Below are 20023 nucleotides of genomic sequence, written 5' to 3'. Positions count from 1 at the left end.
TAATGAAGGCCGAAAACACTTCTCTTCTTGATTCCCAGATTTATGAGCCTAAAGCTTTGATACCATGAAGAATCTAAGGAATTGGAAGGAAGAAAGAGAATAAATTTTTCCTTAATTTCAATCTACACAGACTCACATATTTATACAATTATTCCTAGCACCAAAAATAAGAACCTTCCTAACCTAATTATATTAGATCCCCTTGATTACAAGATTGTCCTAATTCTCTCCTTAATTACAGAAATATATAGTTATAACTTCCCTAATTTAGCCAATTTGCCAACCTACATACAAATTACATTTTTCCACAAAACATTTAGGAATGAGAATTAGAGAAAAGCCATAAGTAAGGAAATAAGATTGTAAGAGCACTTAAGAAGGGTCAAACATGGGAAAATGTATAACTTCTTAAAGGGACATATGCCAAATGGGTGTAAATGGGTATTTGGCATGAAATACAATGCACATGGGACTCTAGAGTGACACAAAGCTATATTAGTAGCTAAGACCTATGGAGTTGATTATCAAGAGACCTTTGCCCCAAGGGCAAAGATGAATATTATGTGTATCTAGTTGTATTTGACTACCAATCTTGGTTAGTCCTAGTAGGAATTTGTTGTCAAAAATGCATTTTTACATAGTAACTTGAAAGAGAGTCTATATGGAAGCTCCAACAAGATTTAATAAGAATTTCAATAACAACCATGTGTGCAGGCTAAAAAAAGGCTCCATATGCACTCAAGCAATATCCTAGAGTATGGTTTTGGTAGATTCACTAATGCTATAGTGGGGGTGAAGTATCAAAAAAGTCAAGGAGATCATACTTTCTTTCTTAAGCACTCAACTTTAGGAATGGTTACTGCTCCAATTGTCTATGAAAATGACATAATTGTTACTAGAAATGATTTAGAGGAAATAGAGTGGCTTAAAAAAATTCTAGCTGCAAAGTTGAAATAAAAGATCTTGGAAAACTGAAGCATTTCTTGCATATATATAAGTGGCTCACTCAAGGAGTGGTATTTTTATATCACAACAAAAATATGTTTCTGATCTGCTAAGGGAAACTAGGATGCTAGGATGTAAGTCGGTTGACACTCCTAGTGGATAGAATCACAAACTTGATGATGTTAAGGAGGAGGCAGTTGTAGACCGACATATGCATCAAAGGTTAGTTGGAAAGTCGATATACTTATCCCATACTAGACCGGGATATAGCCTATGCCTCGAGCATTATAAGTTGGTCTATGCATTCACCAAAACAAAGTCATCTTGGGGTAGACTATATAATCTCTGATACTTGAAATTCACTCTTGGAAAGGTATTCTGTTTGAAAGAAGTATAGAGTTGAGTTTGCAAGCATACACTAATATCAATGTGCTGGGGTCAAGATTGTACAAATTCATTTTTTTTTTTTTGATAGGAAACGACAAAGGGATATATTGATAGAAAAAAAGAAGTACAAGAGAAGGATGAGAAATCCTCTCACCAAAGAAAACTAAACTACAAGAATACAAAAACAAGAAAGTACACAGTAAAAACAAACAAACTCTCTAGATTAGACCAATCCTTTGGAATTACACACCGCTAACCAGTCAAGTTGTAACACATTAAGGGGAGTCCCCTTAAAAACCTTGGAACAGAAAGCCCAAAGAGAAGCAAGGAAATAAGTTTATTATATTACAAATTCATTATTTGAAATCCAATGGTTCATACAGTCAACTTAAACATACACACACACACACAAGTTTATTATATTACACTAGCTTCGAAGCATTCATACAGAAGAAGTAAAGGCAAAGCAAACTGCTCAAAATTGAACTACTTCTTGTTAAATTGCATGAACACAAATTTGCTGCCTAGTAGCTTCATATTCAAGAAGAGATGACAATGAGTTTGCAAGGAAGAGAAGAGTAGCTCCAAAAATGAGGCTTATGATGTTGCCATGACTTAGTGAGCATGAAAAAAAATTAGATTACTTACAAAGTAATGCTCAAAAAAAATACAGCATGGACTAGTTGTTCATTCCTAAAAAAACACTATTCACCAAGAGATATTTGTTTGGGTGTAGTGGGACTATACTAAGGCCTTACTTTGCAGGAACTTTTCCTTGTGAACAATTTCTCATCCTTCCTAGTAGACATCTTTTTCTTTCATCAATAGTATTTCATAGTTACTGATTCTTGATGCCCAATTTCTCACTAGCACATGGAATGCTCAATCAATCCAACTTAAGTTGCTCCAAATTGATTCATCAAATTCTAACAAAATGAATTAAGGATTAATGTGATTACCTAACATCCTAAGGTCAAAGAAATTAGCACATCAAATTACTCAGAAATCTTGTGCTCAAAAAATCTTCAAGGACACACAAATGCTGTAAAACCCCTCAAAGGTTTGTCATTTCAAATTTAGCATGTGTGAGTCAACTTAGACTAACCTAGAACATTATTTTTGCAATACAATTTACTATTAAAAGCAGAAATCCTGACAAAAAGATGACCATCTTTAATTATCCAAACAATAAGGCAGAATATATGTCAGAACATACCGGTAATAAAATCTGCTTAAGAACATGAGAAACCACAACATCCACAGGCTGAAGGTCAGCAACAGCTGCGCCAGGTTCCCCGTGCTGAAAAGAAATGCATGTTTAGCTAACTGGATATTCAAAAGTAGGATCAGAGTTAAATTAAGAGGTAAATAGAAGAACCAATTATTTAGTAAATAATGCCAACAAAAACAATGTAAAATCGATAAAAAGCACCAGTTTATCAGTGGAGACTGCAAAAAACATAATAATAATCAATAATTCGCCACTACCAAAAACATAATAATAATCAATAATTAGCCACTAAGTAAAGTGCATAGCATCAAGAGTAGCCAACAAAAGTTGTAACTCAACAATTTGAAAATATAGAGTAAACTCCATGTCAAAGTCAATTCAAAATACATGCTAAGTAATTAATGCAAACTGCATTAATGATCAGAAATAATGAGAATAAGGGGACTTATTGAGATTAACTTACAATCCCAAGACCAAGTTCCATCTTTCCTGGGCCCAGACGATCAGATGTGACCTGACCTGGCAGTGTGCATACAGTTAATGCAACACCCATCGTTCCAACCATTTCAGATGCATGTCTTGCTTCTGCAGCAACATCAGCAAGCGAAAGGCCAGCAGCAGCAGCAGCTCCAGCAACCTATTTTTTATAAATTATAAAAAGAAAAAATATTTGAGGAACTCATCGAAATTATGATTGACATATAAATGAATTGTTCTTTCTGAGAACAAAATATGCAGTTGAAATAGAAACTAATTTTAGTCACTTTGTCAAGCTAGCAATAAAAACAAGTGAATCTACAGCAGCACCTGAAGGAGAAAGAACAAGTATTATTTCAAAATGAAAAGCAATAACCAGATTGGGTTTCAGTCCCCTGTATCTAGTACATGTTAACCAAGGGCTTTCAAAAGCTTTTTACAATAGTTGGGAGACTTGGTATTCTCATTGCAAGAGTTTAGGTTAAGCATGTTTGGATGACACAAATTGATGTGGAACCAATGACGATGTTTTTCTTATGATGCATAATGAGTTTATGAGCTAATAGGTCTTTTTTTGTGTGCATAAGTGTGTTCAAAGTTAAACAATGTTTTAAATTGATGTAGAAAGTTTTAAGTATTCATAAGATAGGAAAGGAGAAAACAGTATTAACAAATTGACTTTCTGAAATTCTCATACTATGCAACCATAACCTTAATTATCATCACCCAACCATGAAGGAAGGTAAAGGGTGGTTTGCAGTGGAGTCAAAATCCTTGGAGATTTATGTTGAGTTGGTGAAAGGGAAGTTTGTTGGTCTGGTATGGGAAAGGAGTCAAGACTTTTAAAGATGGATTAGATTTGGAGAAAGAAGCTTGGTAGCCCTGCTTGTAGGGGTGGAGGGTTGCTGCCTAAAAGGTTGCAGGGAAGCCTTTCAAGGAATGGAAGAATGGGGAGACGAGTTATAGGTCGGAGCTTCAGAGTAATGTTGCAGGTCACTTTATTTTGTGTTCCATTTGCTTTGTGGAATCTAAGAGGTTTACCTTGGTCTTCCATGAAGGGAAAGGGGCACCTGGGAGGTTAGATTACATTGGTGAGGAAGTTAAGAAACTTTGGTGTTGCCCCTTCCTCAAGTGCCTCTACTGCCCCTCTTGTGACCTTCCCATCCTCAATGGGTAAAGCATTGGCTTTGAAGAAGGAAAAATCATTTGTTGACACTGTCAGAGTTCACCAGGTGGCAATCGATGAAACTCATCTGGCAGTCGAAGAGGTGGTGTAGATTGAGGTAAGGAAAGGGGAAGCAATGGGCTTTTCTGAGGACATTCATCATTGCATAGTGGGTCGGTGGGGGGAGCTTTGACTTTGTCCTAGGCTCATCCTCACTGAAAAGGTGGGTGGGTGGTGGATAGTAGTAACATCAAATTTGTGTTTATAAGATATACCCATGTGACCCTTGTGCAATCATCAATAAAAGACAAACCATTTTGCCCCAGAAATACTTTGAATTTGAGTAAGCCCCCAAACCTCAGCGTGGATTAGATTGAATAGAATGGAACTTTAATTACTCCCTGAAGGGAGTGACACACAATGGTGTTTAGCAAATTAACACACAACACAATGAAAACCTTGAATATCTAGTCTTCCAAACATAAGAGGAAACATCCTTTTTAACAAATAAAAAGATGGATGACCAAAACAAAAATGGGATAACCAAACTCAAGTCTTATTGGTAATTGTCAAATATAGTTAGGAAAGTTAAGATTTTTATGCCTTTTCGTTCAATAAAATCCAAGTAACAAAATTGGATTAGTTATAATATTTTTTCTTTTTGTTATCTCCCACAAGTTAGGATCTTATGGTGCTATGAGTCTAATTTATTTGTTGTTGTGTATTCTGATTTATTATTACAAAGAAATCATATTATCTTCTAAAAATCTTTATGATATCAGAGCTATGGCTCTTAGATCAATCTTTCAATGGTTAAAATGGCGATGACCAAAATCAATAGGACATCAACAGAATTTGAGGCTACATCTGAAGCCACCCAAACAACCAATGGCGTGGACCATTCATCTGCAAATTCCTCTCCGCAGATAACCATTCATGAATTGAATGGTAAGAATTACTTAAAACAGTCGCAATATATATATATATTGTTGAATATAATGTATTTATAGTATACAATCTTTCTTTCATTTCTTAATATAGGTCACATATATGGTAGTTAGTTCAACCTAGCCTTGTACATATATTTCTCTATTGTAAGAAGTTAAACATATGAATGAGAATTAAGTTTTCTCTCTCTCTTTCAACATGGTATCAGAGCCAAGGGAGAAAACTTTATTCTTTCTGGTTTACCCGTGTAATTAATTCCGAGAATCCGTCCAGTGACCGTGTTTCATTCTGGTCACCTTTTCCATCTCCCAAAGCTTTCCGATCAGCCATATCGTGATCAAAAAACCCTCATCACCGTCAACATTTTCCGGTGATATTTTCCGGCGACTTTTCCCCGACGATATTTTCCGACACCGACCACATCATCCGGAGCACAAAGAGGAGATCTGCAACTTTTCTCAAAGCACCGGAGCCAAACACCGATCCATGCGCCTCCACACCATTATTCTCCAGCGGCCTGAATCCCACGCGCCGGCGCGTGAGGGCACATGGCCCACTTTCCGGTGTCGAGCTTCTACTAGCAGGCTCGTCCGATGCCGTCTTGCACTTCTAAGCCTCCGTCGGTCCTCTCCGAACCCTGCTTCTCCATTTTTTTTGGCATTTCAGCCTCCTCCGACGGCAGCTCCCTTCCTTGGCCGAGACCTGTGTGTGCCTTGGAAAGGCCTCTTCTTCATCTCCAGTCACTTTTCTCCTTTGTTTGGGTCCCGACATTGGATGATGTGTTCGCTCGTCTCTTACGCCTCTCCTCTACTCAGACCTTGTCGACTGATGGTCCTTCAAATTCATCTGTGTTAGCCTCTTAGACTAACTCTCGAGGAGGACGTAGTGGCAATCAGGGTCAAGGACAACGTCCTCAGTGCACCTATTGTAATAAGCTTGGTCACACTCGAGATCGTTGCTATCAGTTACATGGACGGCCTCCTCGCACTGCCCACATTGCTCAGTCATCTGATCCTCTGCTATCTCGACCTGACTCCGCTGCGAGCTCCACATCTCAGAGTATCACCCTTACTGGTAGTGATTATGATGTCTATCTCCGATATCAAGCAGCCACATCAGCTTTTGTTGCTTTTGTTGCCCATACCGGTAATGCCTCTGTCTGCTTTACTCAGTCTCCTTCTCTTGGCCCGTGGATTCTAGATTCTGGAGCATCTGATCATATCTCTGGTAATAAACACATTTTCTCCTCTATTACTACTACCTCTACCTTACCTACTGTTACTTTAGCTAATGGTTCCCAAACTATGGCTAAAGGTATTGGTTTGGCTCATCCTCTCCCTTCCCTACCTCTCCATTCTGTTCTTTATGCCCCTGAGTGTCCTTTTAATCTTATTTCCATCAGCAAAATAACTCGCACTCTTAACTATTCTATCACTTTTTCTGATAAATCTATGATCTTACAGGACCGGAGTACAGGGAAGACGATTGGTATAGGGCATGAGTCTCAAGGCCTCCATCACCTCACATCACCTTCATCTCCTGCAGTTTGCATTTCCACCGATGCTCCTCTTCTCATTCACAGTTGTCTGGGTCATCCTAGTCTCTCCAAGTTCCAGAAGATGGTTCCTCATTTTTCCACTTTGTCGTCGCTTGCGTGTGAGTCCTGTCAACTTGGGAAACATACTCGTGTCTCGTTCCCAAAGCGTTTGAATAACCTGGCAAAGTCTCCTTTTGAACTTGTCCACACTGATGTTTGGGGTCCGTGTCAAACCGCGTCTATTTTAGGATTTCAATATTTTGTCACTTTCATTGATGACTATTCAAAATGTACTTAGTTATTTTTAATGAAAAATCAAGCTGAGTTATTCCCCATTTTCCAGAAATTTTATGCTAAAATCCAAACACAATTCAATGTTTCTATTCGAGTGTTACGTAGTGACAATGCTCGGGAATATTTTTCTACACCCTTTACTTCTTTTATGTCCCAACATGGGATCCTCCATCAGTCATCTTGTGCTCATACTCCTCAACAAAATGGGATTGTTGAACGTAAAAATCGACATCTTGTTGAGACAGCTCGTACCCTCCTTCTCCATAGTCATGTTCCTTTTCGTTTTTGGGGGGATGCTATTCTTACCGCCTGTTACTTGATTAATCGTAGGCCCTCATCTATATTACATAACCAAATCCCTCATTCCCTCATTTTTCCTACCCAACCTCTTTATTTCCTTCCTCCTCATGTCTTTGGTTGTACTTGTTTTGTTCATACTATCACACCTGGACAGGACAAGCTCTCCGCCAAGGCTACGAAATGCATCTTCTTGGGATACTCTCGACTTCAGAAGGGTTATCGTTGTTATTCCCTTGACACTCATCGTTATTTTCTCTCCGTTGATGTCACCTTCTTTGAGGACTCTCCATTCTTCTCATCCTCTGAATCTCTTCCCATTTCTGAAGTATTACCACTTCCCTATATATCCCCCCCTTCAGATGCGCTCTCTCGTCCTCTTCAGGTTTATCATCGTCGACATTGTGTTGTTGCTCCTCCTCTCTCTTCAGCTAAGGTACCTGATGACTCACATCCTATCCCACCGATTTCCCCTACCCCGGCCCTGTCATCTACTGACCATTTGCCTATTACTCTTCGGAAAGGTAATCGATATACTCGTAATCCTCATCCTATTTATAATTTTTTGAGCTACCATCGATTATCTTCATCCTATTCTGCCTTTGTCTCTACTTTATCCTCTGTTTCTCTTCCTAAGAGCACTAGTGAGGCACTTTCTCATCCTGGGTGGCGACAGGCAATGGTTGATGAAATGGCTGCTCTGCACTCCAATGGTACATGGGATCTTGTTTCTTTACCTCCTAGTAAATCTACAGTTGAATGTCGTTGGGTCTACACTGTTAAAGTTGGTCCTGATGGTCAGGTTGATCGCCTTAAGGCACGCTTGGTTGCTAAAGGTTATACTCAGATTTATGGTTGTGACTATGGTGACACCTTCTCTCCTGTTACCAAGATTGCTTCTGTTTGCTTATTTCTCTCTATGGCAATATGTGTCATTGGCCTCTTTATCAGTTGAATATTAAGAATACTTTCCTTCATGGTGAACTTCTCGAGGAAGTGTACATGGAGCAACCATCTGGTTTTGTTGCTCAGGGGGAGTCTGGTTTAGTGTGCAAGTTACACCGCTCTCTATATGGCTTGAAACAGTCTCCTTGGGCATGGTTTGGGCATTTTAGTTCAGTTGTTCAAAAGTTTGGAATGCTTCGAAGTGAAGCAGATCATTCAATTTTCTATCATCATAACTCTTCGAGCCAGTGCATCTATTTGGTAGTTTATGTGGATGACATTGTCATTACAGGCAGTGATCAGGAGGGTATCCAAAGACTAAAGCAACACCTTTTGAATCACTTTCAAACCAAAGATTTGGGCAAACTCAAGTACTTTCTGGGACTTGAAATAGCTCAATCTAGTTTAGGTATGGTTATGTCACAAAGGAAGTATGTCTTAGACATCTTGGAAGAAACAGGTATGTTAGAATGTAAACCTGTTGACACTCCTATGGATCCAAATGTCAAACTTGTACCAGGACAAGGGGAGCCTCTAAGAGATCCTGGGAGATATCGACGACTTGTAAGCAAACTGAACTACCGCACCATCACTCGGCCAAACATCTATTTTCATGTGAGTGTGGTTAGTCAATTTCTACAGTCACCATGTAACAACCATTGGGATGTTGTGATCCGCATTCTTCGATATATTAAAGGAACACCAGGCCAAGGTATGTTGTATGAAGACAGGGGCCATACCCAAATTGTTGGTTACACAGATGCAGACTGGGCTGGTTCACCCTCAGATAGGCGTTCCACCTCAGGGTATTGTGTTTTTATTAGAGGTAACTTAATATCCTGGAAGAGTAAAAAACAAGATGTAGTGGCCAGATCAAGCGCCGAAACTGAGTATCGAGCTATGGCTTTGGCAACATGTGAACTCATATGGTTGAGGCAACTCCTTCAGGAATTGAGATTTGGAAAGGATGAACAGATAAAGCTAATATGTGACAATCAGGCCGCATTACATATTGCATCCAATCCAGTCTTCCATGAAAGGACCAAGCATATTGAAGTTGACTGTCACTTCATTAGAGAGAAGATCGCATCAAGGTGTGTTGCTACAAGTTTTGTTAATTCAAATAATCAACTAGCAGACATCTTCACTAAATCTCTCAGAGGTCCTAGGATTAAATACATTTGTAACAAGCTTGCTGCATATGACATATATGCTCCAGCTTGAGGGGGAGTGTTGAATATAATGTATTTATAGTGTACAATCTTTCTTTCCTTTCTTAATATAGGTCATATATGGTAGTTAGTTCAACCTAGCCTTGTATATATATTTCTCTATTGTAAGAAGTTAAACATATGAATGAGAATTAAGGTTTTCTCTCTCTCTCTTTCAACATATATATATATATTGTCATTTATAATACCCTGAATTTATCCGATACTAGTTGTTGCGGGGCGGTTAGCAACCCAAGGTTTGGGTCCCCATGGAGAGTCCTAAGGGCTTAACCATGGAAGCCTCCTTGTTATCAAAAATAATAATAAATAATAAATAATAAATATAAATGTAAATATAATATATGTATTAGGATATCTGACAAGTGAAGTGATGAAGCCTGTAGAAAGGGACCTAAATTTTAGAACTTGGAGATCAAAAAACTCTTTAGTAATGGCATGGCTTCTCAACTCTATGGAGTTGTCTATTGCTAAGCCCAATATGTTCATGCCTATAACAAAAGCCATATGGGATTCTATACGGGAGAGTTACTCTGATTCGGAGAATTCCTCCCAAATTTTTGAATTGAAACAAGGAGATCATGAGGTTATTGTCTACTACAACTAGATGGTAACTTTGTGGCAGTAATTGGACCACTGCTACGATGATGTCTAGGAGAATCCCAATGATTATGCAAGGCATATGAAGCATGAAGAAAACAATCGGGTTTATGTGTTTCTCACAGGTGTAAACGGCTGCTTGGAAGAGGTGAAAGGATGGATTCTTGATCAAAAGCCTCTCCCATCAATCCATGAGGTTTTCTCATCAGTGAGGCAGGAAGAATGCTGGAAGAGAATTATGCTTAGCAGTCCTGAACCAAGTCTCAAAACAGAACCTAGAAGCTCAGCCCTTGTTTCACAAGGCCCTTAATCGAAAGGAGACGAGAAAAAAGCCTTGGTGTGATCACTGTAAGAAACCATCGCATACCAAGGAAACTTGCCGGAAAATTCATGGGTAGCTATAGCAACTAAAAAAGCGACCTAATAGCCGAGCTCTTCAAACCATGGCTGAAACTTACCTTTCAGACATAATCGTGGAAAGCCCCCAAATCAATACTCACAAGATTTTGAGGAAAGAAGATCAACATACCCAACTGCCAACCATGTATCAACTTGGAGATTATCAAAACCTCTCAAGGCGTTTGTACACAACTTGTCTTCATGCAATGTTCCCAACAGAATACAAAAAGCCTTAACAAATCTGAAGTGGGCTCAAGTGATAAAAGAAGAAATGGAAGCGCTATAAAAAAATAAGACAAGGAAATTGCTTCAGCTTATCAATCTCCTGCTTGTTGAAAATTTCTCTTGTAATAGTATTTTCTAGCTGTTTCGCTTCTATATCAGCAACATAACTCTGGGATTTGTAACCTGAATTTCCTCTTCTGCGGCCATTATTTTTTCCAAATAAATTTGAAGGCTTGCCATGTAGCTTCCAACAGTTTTCATTGGAGGGACGATTCTTGTGGCAAGAGTTGCACCAAAGTGAGTCCTTATTGTCAAAGGACAGCTTTGTTGTCCACACTTCTTTCCTTATTTTAGCCCACAATTGTTTCCTTATTTCTCCATTTATTATTCTGTACAGTTAACATACATTATTTGACAGATTATAGTTTACATGTATAGGGCTAGAATCATGCGGGAATTTATTTGCTTTTATTTGCTTTCCATGTATAGCATCCTTGTAAAGTCTATATATAATATACAAAACTCAAGGCCAAAGTATTCGACCATTCACACAATATTTTGACACTTTTCACTTGGTTTTCGGCCTTCCTTCTTTCCTGAATTCATAGCATTAGCAGTAACAATAGTGGTAGTCATGACTCCTTCATTAACATTTGACTAAGAGAAAGACAATGCAGAACCATCCACAAAATTAAAATTTTCCACCAATACATTTCTAGCCGAGGATATCTCTATTCACAAAAAAGAATCATTCACCTAAACTAATAAGGAAAAAATTAATTCAAAAATATTTCCCAATTGAAAAGTCTTCATACAGGTTCTGCATATTTTCCAACAGGAACGCCTCCTTTTTTCCATTTGATGAAAAGAAATCGAAAGATTTAACTAAGAAAGATGTAACTCTTTGAGTTTAGCCAAATCATTTTATCCTCAATATCTCTATTACTTGTCTGAACTTGCAACCTCATAAATAAAGCCTCCACCTCATCTAAGAAGCCTTCAAAAAACCCCTCCTCCTTCGCTCTAATAAGGATACAAGAGAAGGCCTCCATTGCCAAGATATTTATAAGGGGACATAGGATCACCTTGTCTCAAACCTCTAGAACTTTGGAAGAACCCAAAATAGAGGAACGAACTGTGAAAATACACCATCTGATCCAACCAATCCCCTTGAAGCCAAACCCCATTTTTTCCAATAATGCTAAGACAAAGTTCCAATTTACATGATCATAGGCCTTTTTGATATCAAGCTTACAAATAACCTCTTTCAACTTGCCTTTAATTCTAGAATCAATGGCCTCATTTTCAATCGAAAATGCATCCAATATTTGTCTCCCCACCACAAAAGCATGTTGAAAGTTTGAAACAAACTTACCCACCACTTTTTTAAGTTTATTGGCTAAGACCTTTGCTAGGAGCTTGTAAAGGCCTCCTACCAAGCTAATTGGTCTAAAATCCTTTAAGTCATATGCACCCCCTTTCTTAGGAACCAAGACTATAAACATGGTATTTAAACTCCTCTCAAAAGACCCTACGTCATGGAATTCTGCAAAAAACCCCATCACCTCCCTTTTCACAAAATCCCAACAAAACTTCCAAAAGGCCATGATAAAACCATCCATGCCAAGTGCTTTATCCCCACATAGATCAAATAAACCAACGAGGACCTCCTCCTCGGAGAAAGGGGTCTCCAAGCCTTCAGCATCATCACTTGGCAGAGAATCAAAAGTCGGGATCCCAATAGTCAGTCTCTATTCCCCCGACTCAGAAAGGATCCTGCAAAAAGCGCTAGCCACCCCCTCTTTAATCCCATCTTCCTCAGTTAACAGGTCATCGTTCACCCTAATCTTAGCAATAAAATTTCTCCTTCGCCGAGCATTGGTCATTTTGTGGAAAAAATTAGTGTTTTTATCACCCTCTTTTAGCCAAAGCTCTCTTGATTTTTGTCTCCAAGAGATCTGCTTCAGATCTGCCCACTTTTTAAAAACCTCCAACACCCACATTCTCACCTCCCTTTCCTCTTCAATGAGAAGCCTTTCCCTTTCTTTTCCATCCCACTGTCCCAATTGAGACAAAGCAATTAGCTTCTGAGTAGAGGCATTGCCAAAAACCTCCTTATTCCAAACTTTAAGATCCTGCTTTAAAGCTTTTAACTTAACAGCTAAAATATGACTAAAGGAGCCCTGAGCACTGTCGCCCTCCCTCCCACCAATTTCTTATCAGCTCTTTGAATCCATCAACTTTTTTTTTTTTTTTTATCAGACTTCGAATCCATCAACTTTCAACCACATCTTTTCAAATCTGAAAAGAGTTTTCCTTGTCCTTATCCCCACTCCATCAAGCAAGATTGGCACATGATCTAAGACTGGTTTTGGTAGAATGCTTTGGAACAAGTCGTTAAAATGATCCTCCCGATCATTAGAAACCAAAAAATGGTCCAACCTGGAAGCCAACCTATTATTTAAACCACCACACCAAGTAAAAGAACCACCAGATAAAGGGAGGTCTTTTTGCTCCAGATCTTCAATAACCTCTTGGAAGCGGTTAACCTCTTAGAAGCACCTCATAGAACCCAAACTTCTAAAGCAATTCCTCCTTTCCCCCAAGAATCTCACAACATTGAAATCCTCTCCCATGCACCAAGGGTCATTCTAGAGACCTCTAATAGCACTCAACTCATTCTAGAACCACTCCCTCTCCTCATTTAAAGCTGGACCGTAAACGCCTGTAAACATCCAAACAAAATTATCCTCACAGTTCTTCAAATGACATGAAACTAAAAAGGCCCCAACCTCCATCTCAATGAGTTGTAGTACCTTGTTATCCCAAAAAACCAAAATCCCCTAGCTTGACCCCTAGAATCCACTGCCCCCCATTATAGACGCCTAGCCATACCCAAGCTCCTGACCAAAGACACAAACATCTAGTTTACCTTCATTTCTTGAAGGCAAACAAGATCAGCCGAATGCGTACGAATCATAAACTTAATGATTCTATGCTTATCCCTCTAACGTTCCACAATAGAATGCAAAGCTTCATTGACAAACTTTGGCTATATATCAATTCCTTTTCCCCCCTCTCCTCTCATTAGCAGTATCGAACTTACAATTAACAAAGTATTCCAGCATTCAAAGCTCCCTCTCGAACTTCAAGCCAACTGAGAGGCTTTTCTTTAACCCCTACCTCATAGCCTTCCCTTTCTTACAAAGCTCCAAGCTTCTTAAAAGCACCAAGATTTCCTCCTCAAAACAATCAACTGGTAGCCCCACAAATTTGCTAAAAGAGGTTAGCATATTGAAACCATCTTCTAACATAAGGGATCTCCTTGTCTACCCCTATAGGGTAAGACCATTGACCTCCATAGGCCTCGCTTCCTCCCCTTCCTTAGCGTCAACATCAAGGTTCATGCCACTCACCAAGAAATCCACCTTAGAACCATCCTTCAAAATCATCTTGAGCAGACCTCCCCTCACTTCCTCTTCACCTATGAAAGGCTCACTGACATGCTTCTCCAAATCCCTCCAGCAAATCAACCCCTCAAAGCGTCTTCCATCCCAATCCGAACCCAGTAGGAGAGAAGTAGAAGAAGTCCTGCACCCCACCAACGAAGAAGTGTTAGATATCGTACCTTGGAACCGAGCCGCTTCCGCCTCCAATGCTTCGTCCACTAGAGGATGCGTAACCCCTATTCTGCACCAATGAAGACTCAAATCTCCCAGCAACCCAAGAGTTGAGAGACAAACCATTAGACTTAGGGCACCAAACTCCCTCATCAAAAGGGAAGGTGTCCAACGAGGCCTTAAAACCTCCCTCCTCTAGGCCCAAAGAAGAGGAGCCCACAACTTCCACTTAGATCACAAGGGGGTTTAAACATTGGGCCTTTTCGCCAGCCACAGCCAAACATCTTTAAAACCATTAGTAGACCCTTCTATTGTAGTTTCCACCCCACTTCCCTAACTAGGCTACCAGAGGGCCCTATACCCTCCTTTAAAGCTGCCCAACTGCTGAAAGAGATTTGTTCTCTTCTGCCTCAACCCCATCAGTCTCCTGAGCCACGAATTGCAGCTTTTCTGCAGAGAATATTGTTGAGTCCGTACCATCAACAGCTTCCAGCCTGTCACCACTCGCCATCTCTCCCCTCTTTGACCTTAGCTTCAAAGCTAAAGACTCCACTCTCCTAGGGACACATGGAGCCCCCATCATCTTCTCCCTTGCCTCCAACCAATCCTTACTGGAAGCCACCTGAGAAATCCAAGAGAGAGTTCCCACCAGAAATGGACTAAGAAACACAGCTTCCCTACCAGAACCTGCAAACTTTCTCACCATATTTCTCCCATTAGTCTTGACTAAGACCCTTGCCCACTGCAAATTCTGCCCCCCTGCAGTCTCCTCATCTACTCCTTAAAAACCCCCACAGGCATCACCCACCTGTTTAAAGAACGCTTTGTCCCAAGGAAAAGCAGGAGACCCACTAATCTCACCCAAGCACTTCTAGCTTGAACACCTTCCTTGAAGAGGCCTGTCTCTGGGCTCCACCTATCAAGCATCAGATCTTTTCCATTGAAGACACGCACTCCTTCAAGCAAGACCCTTTCCACTTCCCCTGCCAGCTCAAAATCAAATAAGATCAAAGAACCGCCCAACAAGGACAGCTTTAAGTTCCCTTTTAAACTCCACTGAAACCTCACCCATTCTTCTAATGGAGGTAAGAGTGGGGCATCGTTGCTAAAATCACCCCAACGCCCCACCAAGCACCAGTTGAGGGACTGCAATTTGTTAAAAGAGTTAATACCCCCAAATTGCAGCCAAATGATATCACTCGTCCCCCTCCGAGGCACACCCATCGCTTCCGCCAAAGGCAACAAGTCCTTCAACCCCATAGCCGCTTTCCTCTGCATGGAGGTATCCCCAGCCAAAAGAACTTCAGCAACTTCATGAGGAAGCACCACCCCACAACTTCTCAGCTTCTGAGCAAACACTGCCCACCCTCCTGGCAGTCCCTTACCTTTAGGAAAAATCAAAACAAACCTCTTACCCTCCACAGAAAAAATTGAGCACAAGAGAAACCTTCCTACCTCATTAATTCGAAGTTGGAGCCTGTAGCTCCTCCCTCCCTCTAACCAAGACTTGCTGAACACCTTCAAGTTCTCTTTCTGACAACAAAACTCCACCCCTTCTAGGAAAAGAGAAAGACCCCCGTCTCCAAACCTAATCCACAACAAGAAACTCCACCCCCTCTCAGTGATAACACCAGAAATCTTTCCTTTGAGAAACTCAACCGAAATTTCAAAAGATTTTGACTCAATCCCAAACCAAACATTGCCTCCAATGCCCATGAAGGATATCTTCTTCAAACCATCCTCTAGGGGTCGACCTTATTTCCTATAGCCCCCATCCACTGCAAATGGACTTCTAATTTGTGGCCAATGATGCCTTCATTATCGCATCTTGGGCACTTCCCTACTCAATTAGAGATATTCTTCATAGTCGCCCCAACACTTTTGTTGGAGCCAAAGCAAAGCTATTTATTTAGAGGCTACATGTGTTATGTATCTTTTAGATCACTTGGTGAGGGCATAATAGAATAACACATGAATGATTAGAGCAGTCTTGCGTGGAGTTGAAAGATGTTCTTCTCAAGACTATTCTTGTGATTAGGTGGGAAACTAAGGGCTTATTTGGGAACATTTTTTAAAATAGTTCTTAAACAACAGTTTTTTAGAACGGTTTTGAAAACAGATCTCTAATGTTTTATAATTTTGGAACTTGAAATGTTCTCAACCTGTTTTCTATGTTTCCAAAAATTTCTTAAAAATAACTTTTATCTGCAATGCTATATTTTCAATCATTCTTCATATTCGTACAATTATTTTTTAAAATGCCCCTAGAAAACAAGTGAAAACAATTAAAATATCTTCTTAGAAAACACCTTGTTTTTAGAATAATTCTCAAAAACTTGTTTTGGGAACAACTAACGACCAAACATGTTTTTACGTTTTTTTGTTCTCAAAAACAAAAAAAAAAAAAAAAAAAACTGCTCCTGAGAACAGTTTCCAAATATACCAATGTTTTCCTTTCTTGTCCTCTTTTGGTTTTATGGGTAGTGTGACAATAAAGGGAGTTGTTTAGCAAACAGAGGCTAAATTGGATTTTTGGATTTCTTATCTTCTTTTTTTTGTTGGTTGAGTTCTTGCTAAAAGGAGTTGTTTTTTTGTGTTTCATATTTTTTCAGCTGTGCCTTTTGACACACATTGTATGCTTCCTATGTACTTTGGTATACCATTCCTTTGGTGCTTGTTTATAAAATCTTATCCTTTGCCTATCAAAAAAGTTTAGCAAAGTTGTTAATCTACTTTTCTGAGATTTGCTTGTATACATAGTGTGTACATGGGTTTGCATCCTATTTTTTTTTAGACACGTTTTTTAAATACATTCTGCTTTTTAGCCTATCCATAATAAATGAATAAATAAAATTAAAAACAGAAGATGGAGCTTCAAAATGATTACATTTTCTCTCATAACATTTAAAATGTGACTAGGCCAATAGTATTAAAATATCATGCATAGGATTTCAAAAGGACAACAACTTTTTCCTCATTTTTTATGACCATTGTGACCATACTAGAAAATCTTCGAGTGTGTGTGTGTGCATATATGTATACATACACATATAAATATACAGTTATTGACATAGACACAAATAAATATATGCATATATGTATACATATGTAAACACACACACACACACACATAGAGAGAGAGAGAGAAAGAACCTTATGAACAAGAATAGTCCCAGCCAAGCCTCTTCGTCCTGCTATGCCTCGAGGTGGTGGTAAGGCACAATCATCACCAACAATGACAATCTGCAATGGGCAAAGATCATTTTCTTCCCATTGATTTTATCCTTTCTGATTATTTGTTAAATGATTTTCAAAGAAAAAAAATTCAAGTTGACTTCACATACCTCAACTTTGTATCCCTCAGATTTTGCTTCCTCGGCGGCCAAACCAAAATTTAACCGATCGCCAGTATAATTCTGTCAAAATCCAGAAGACGACACTAGTAGTCAAGAAACATTAGCTGAATGCCTCATATAATCCGTGCTGATATTAATTGAATCAACCAAATTTCTTACAAAAATAAATAAATAGCAAAGCTGATAAACTATTTCACAGGGATGGGCTGTCTGCTGGTCTAGATGTCATTTCACAAATACAAACATCGCTAAACACCCTGACTCAGTGAATTTCCAGCTGTCTAACCAGTTTAGAAGATAAGATACCTTGACAATCAGAAGAGCACCCATGGGACCAGTAACAGCTCGAATACCCTAAAGTTGAATAATATCATTCAGTAGTCACCTAAAGAAAGATGATATTCCAAATGGTACATAATATGCATGTTTCTTCGATTTATAAGATTAAAAAGCAAGAAACCATACAGCTAGAATTGAATCAACTGATGGGGAGGCAAAAACATCTCCACATATAGCTGCTGTCAGCATCCCTTCCCCCACAAAACCAGCATGGGCAGGTTCATGACCACTTCCTCCTCCTGTATCATGCAACACATCTGTATAACTAAGACAGACCCAATTCATTTGCAAGAGGACATCAGATTCCATGCTGTCTATCTAAAAGAAGAAACACATGAGAGTACTACCTGCTAGGGTAACATTACCAACTACAATCACACTTATAGGGCCTAGGTATCACACATAGAGAAGGCTCCATACCCTCTGAATCTGTGAATCACTCACAAGAATTATAAATCTCTGCTGCACTCTTATTCATCTGCATTCATTCCTCTCAAACTCCTACATGAAGCTCTTTTGTAGAATCATGGGAACTCTCAACACTTTAAAAGTGGAAGATTAAAGAGTTCAACTACTTAATGAACTCACGCATACTTAGGACTCACAAAATTAATTACTCGTCTAGATACTTCATTTATTTAGATTTCAGATTGAAAATTGAACACATATTCCGGGTACTTGATAAATTCTCTATAGAATCTCTCTTTTTTCTTTGAAGGCAAAAGGAGAAAATATATTAAAAAAGTCTAAAAAATGGCGCACCAAGGTAAGCATGATGTATACAAGAAGCACCATGAGGCAAGCAAAAAGGAAGAGAGAAAACAAAAAACAATTTCACTCTCCCTACTTGGAGCTCAACCAATCTATAATGGAATCTTATATATATGATTACTAATATTTGACTAATAAAACAAATAATGACCCAAAACAAAACCAAGTCTCCAAGTTTCTATCTCCATTGAGTTTGTGGAGAATTTTTACCTCCTTGAGCAGTAGTTCTAGTGTATGCTTTGGAGTTCCTCATTATCGAGTGTTTTTGCAATTATTGTTCGAACCCTTTCTTTTTGTTTTTGATAGGTAAAGATACATACGTGTAGATTAATAATGAAGAAAAGTACACCAAAGTACACAGCACATAAACGAGGAGCACCAAAAAGAAAGGCCTTGAAAGAAAAGACACAAAAAACCACCCTTAACAAAATCAATCAAAAAAGACCTAACCCAATCTGAAAATCAATCAATGGCATTGAGCCTTCTCTTATGTACATACCCAAGTTGAAAGATTACAAAGAAAAGAATGTTTTAAATTTTGGTCAATCATTTCTGTGAAAAGAGAGAAAAGGAAGAATCCCTAATTTTTGTTATTAAAAAACTGTTAATAATACACATTGGACTTGGGTATATATATACATGTTAGTGGGACCCACAATACAATAAGGAAAGAAAAGGAAAAGTAAATAACTGAAATAACTGTACACTATCTAACACTCCCCCTCAACCTGGAGCATATATGTTATATGCACCAAGCTTGTTACAAATGTATTTAATTCTAGGATCTCTAAGAGATTTAGTAAAAATATCTGCTGGTTGATCATTTGAATTGACAAAACTAGTCGTCACACATCCTGATGCGATTTTCTCTCTAATGAAGTGATAGTCAACTTCAATGTGTTTGGTCCTTTCATGGAAGACTGGATCAGATGCAATATGCAAAGTGGCTTGGTTGTCACAGATGAGCTTCATCTGTTCATCCCTTCCAAATCTTAACTCCCGAAGAAGATGTTTCAGCCATATGAGTTCACATGTTGCCAGAGCCATAGCTTGATACTCGGCTTCAGCACTAGATCTGGCCACTACATCTTGTTTCTTGCTCTTCCAGGATATTAGGTTACCTCCAATAAAAACACAATACCCAGAAGTGGAATGTCTATCTGTGAGTGAGTCAACCCAATTTGCATCTGTGTAACCAACAACCTGGGTATAACCTCTGTTCTCGTACAACACACCTTGGCCTAGTGTGCTTTTGATA

General features: G+C 39.0%; 1 protein-coding gene across 3 annotated transcripts in view; it reads right to left on the bottom strand.

The window, feature by feature from the left end:
• Positions 1–20023, bottom strand: part of LOC100245056 (putative 3,4-dihydroxy-2-butanone kinase) — an 83768-nt gene that overhangs the window by 51675 nt on the left and 12070 nt on the right. For all 3 annotated transcript variants that reach the window (XM_059733937.1, XM_010665604.3, XM_059733938.1), the window contains 6 exons: positions 18121–18233; positions 17962–18009; positions 17644–17715; positions 17453–17542; positions 3027–3200; positions 2549–2632 (listed from right to left, as the gene is read on the bottom strand). In XM_059733937.1, coding sequence (XP_059589920.1) covers positions 2549–2632; positions 3027–3200; positions 17453–17542; positions 17644–17715; positions 17962–18009; positions 18121–18233 — 581 coding nt within the window. The remainder of the gene's footprint in view (positions 1–2548; positions 2633–3026; positions 3201–17452; positions 17543–17643; positions 17716–17961; positions 18010–18120; positions 18234–20023) is intronic.

This window comes from Vitis vinifera, chromosome 17 (genome assembly GCF_030704535.1).
Source record: "Vitis vinifera cultivar Pinot Noir 40024 chromosome 17, ASM3070453v1".
Classification (NCBI taxonomy): domain Eukaryota; kingdom Viridiplantae; phylum Streptophyta; class Magnoliopsida; order Vitales; family Vitaceae; genus Vitis; species Vitis vinifera.
The sequence above is the reverse complement of the archived record's forward strand: the minus strand, read 5'-3'. Positions and strand labels throughout refer to the sequence as shown.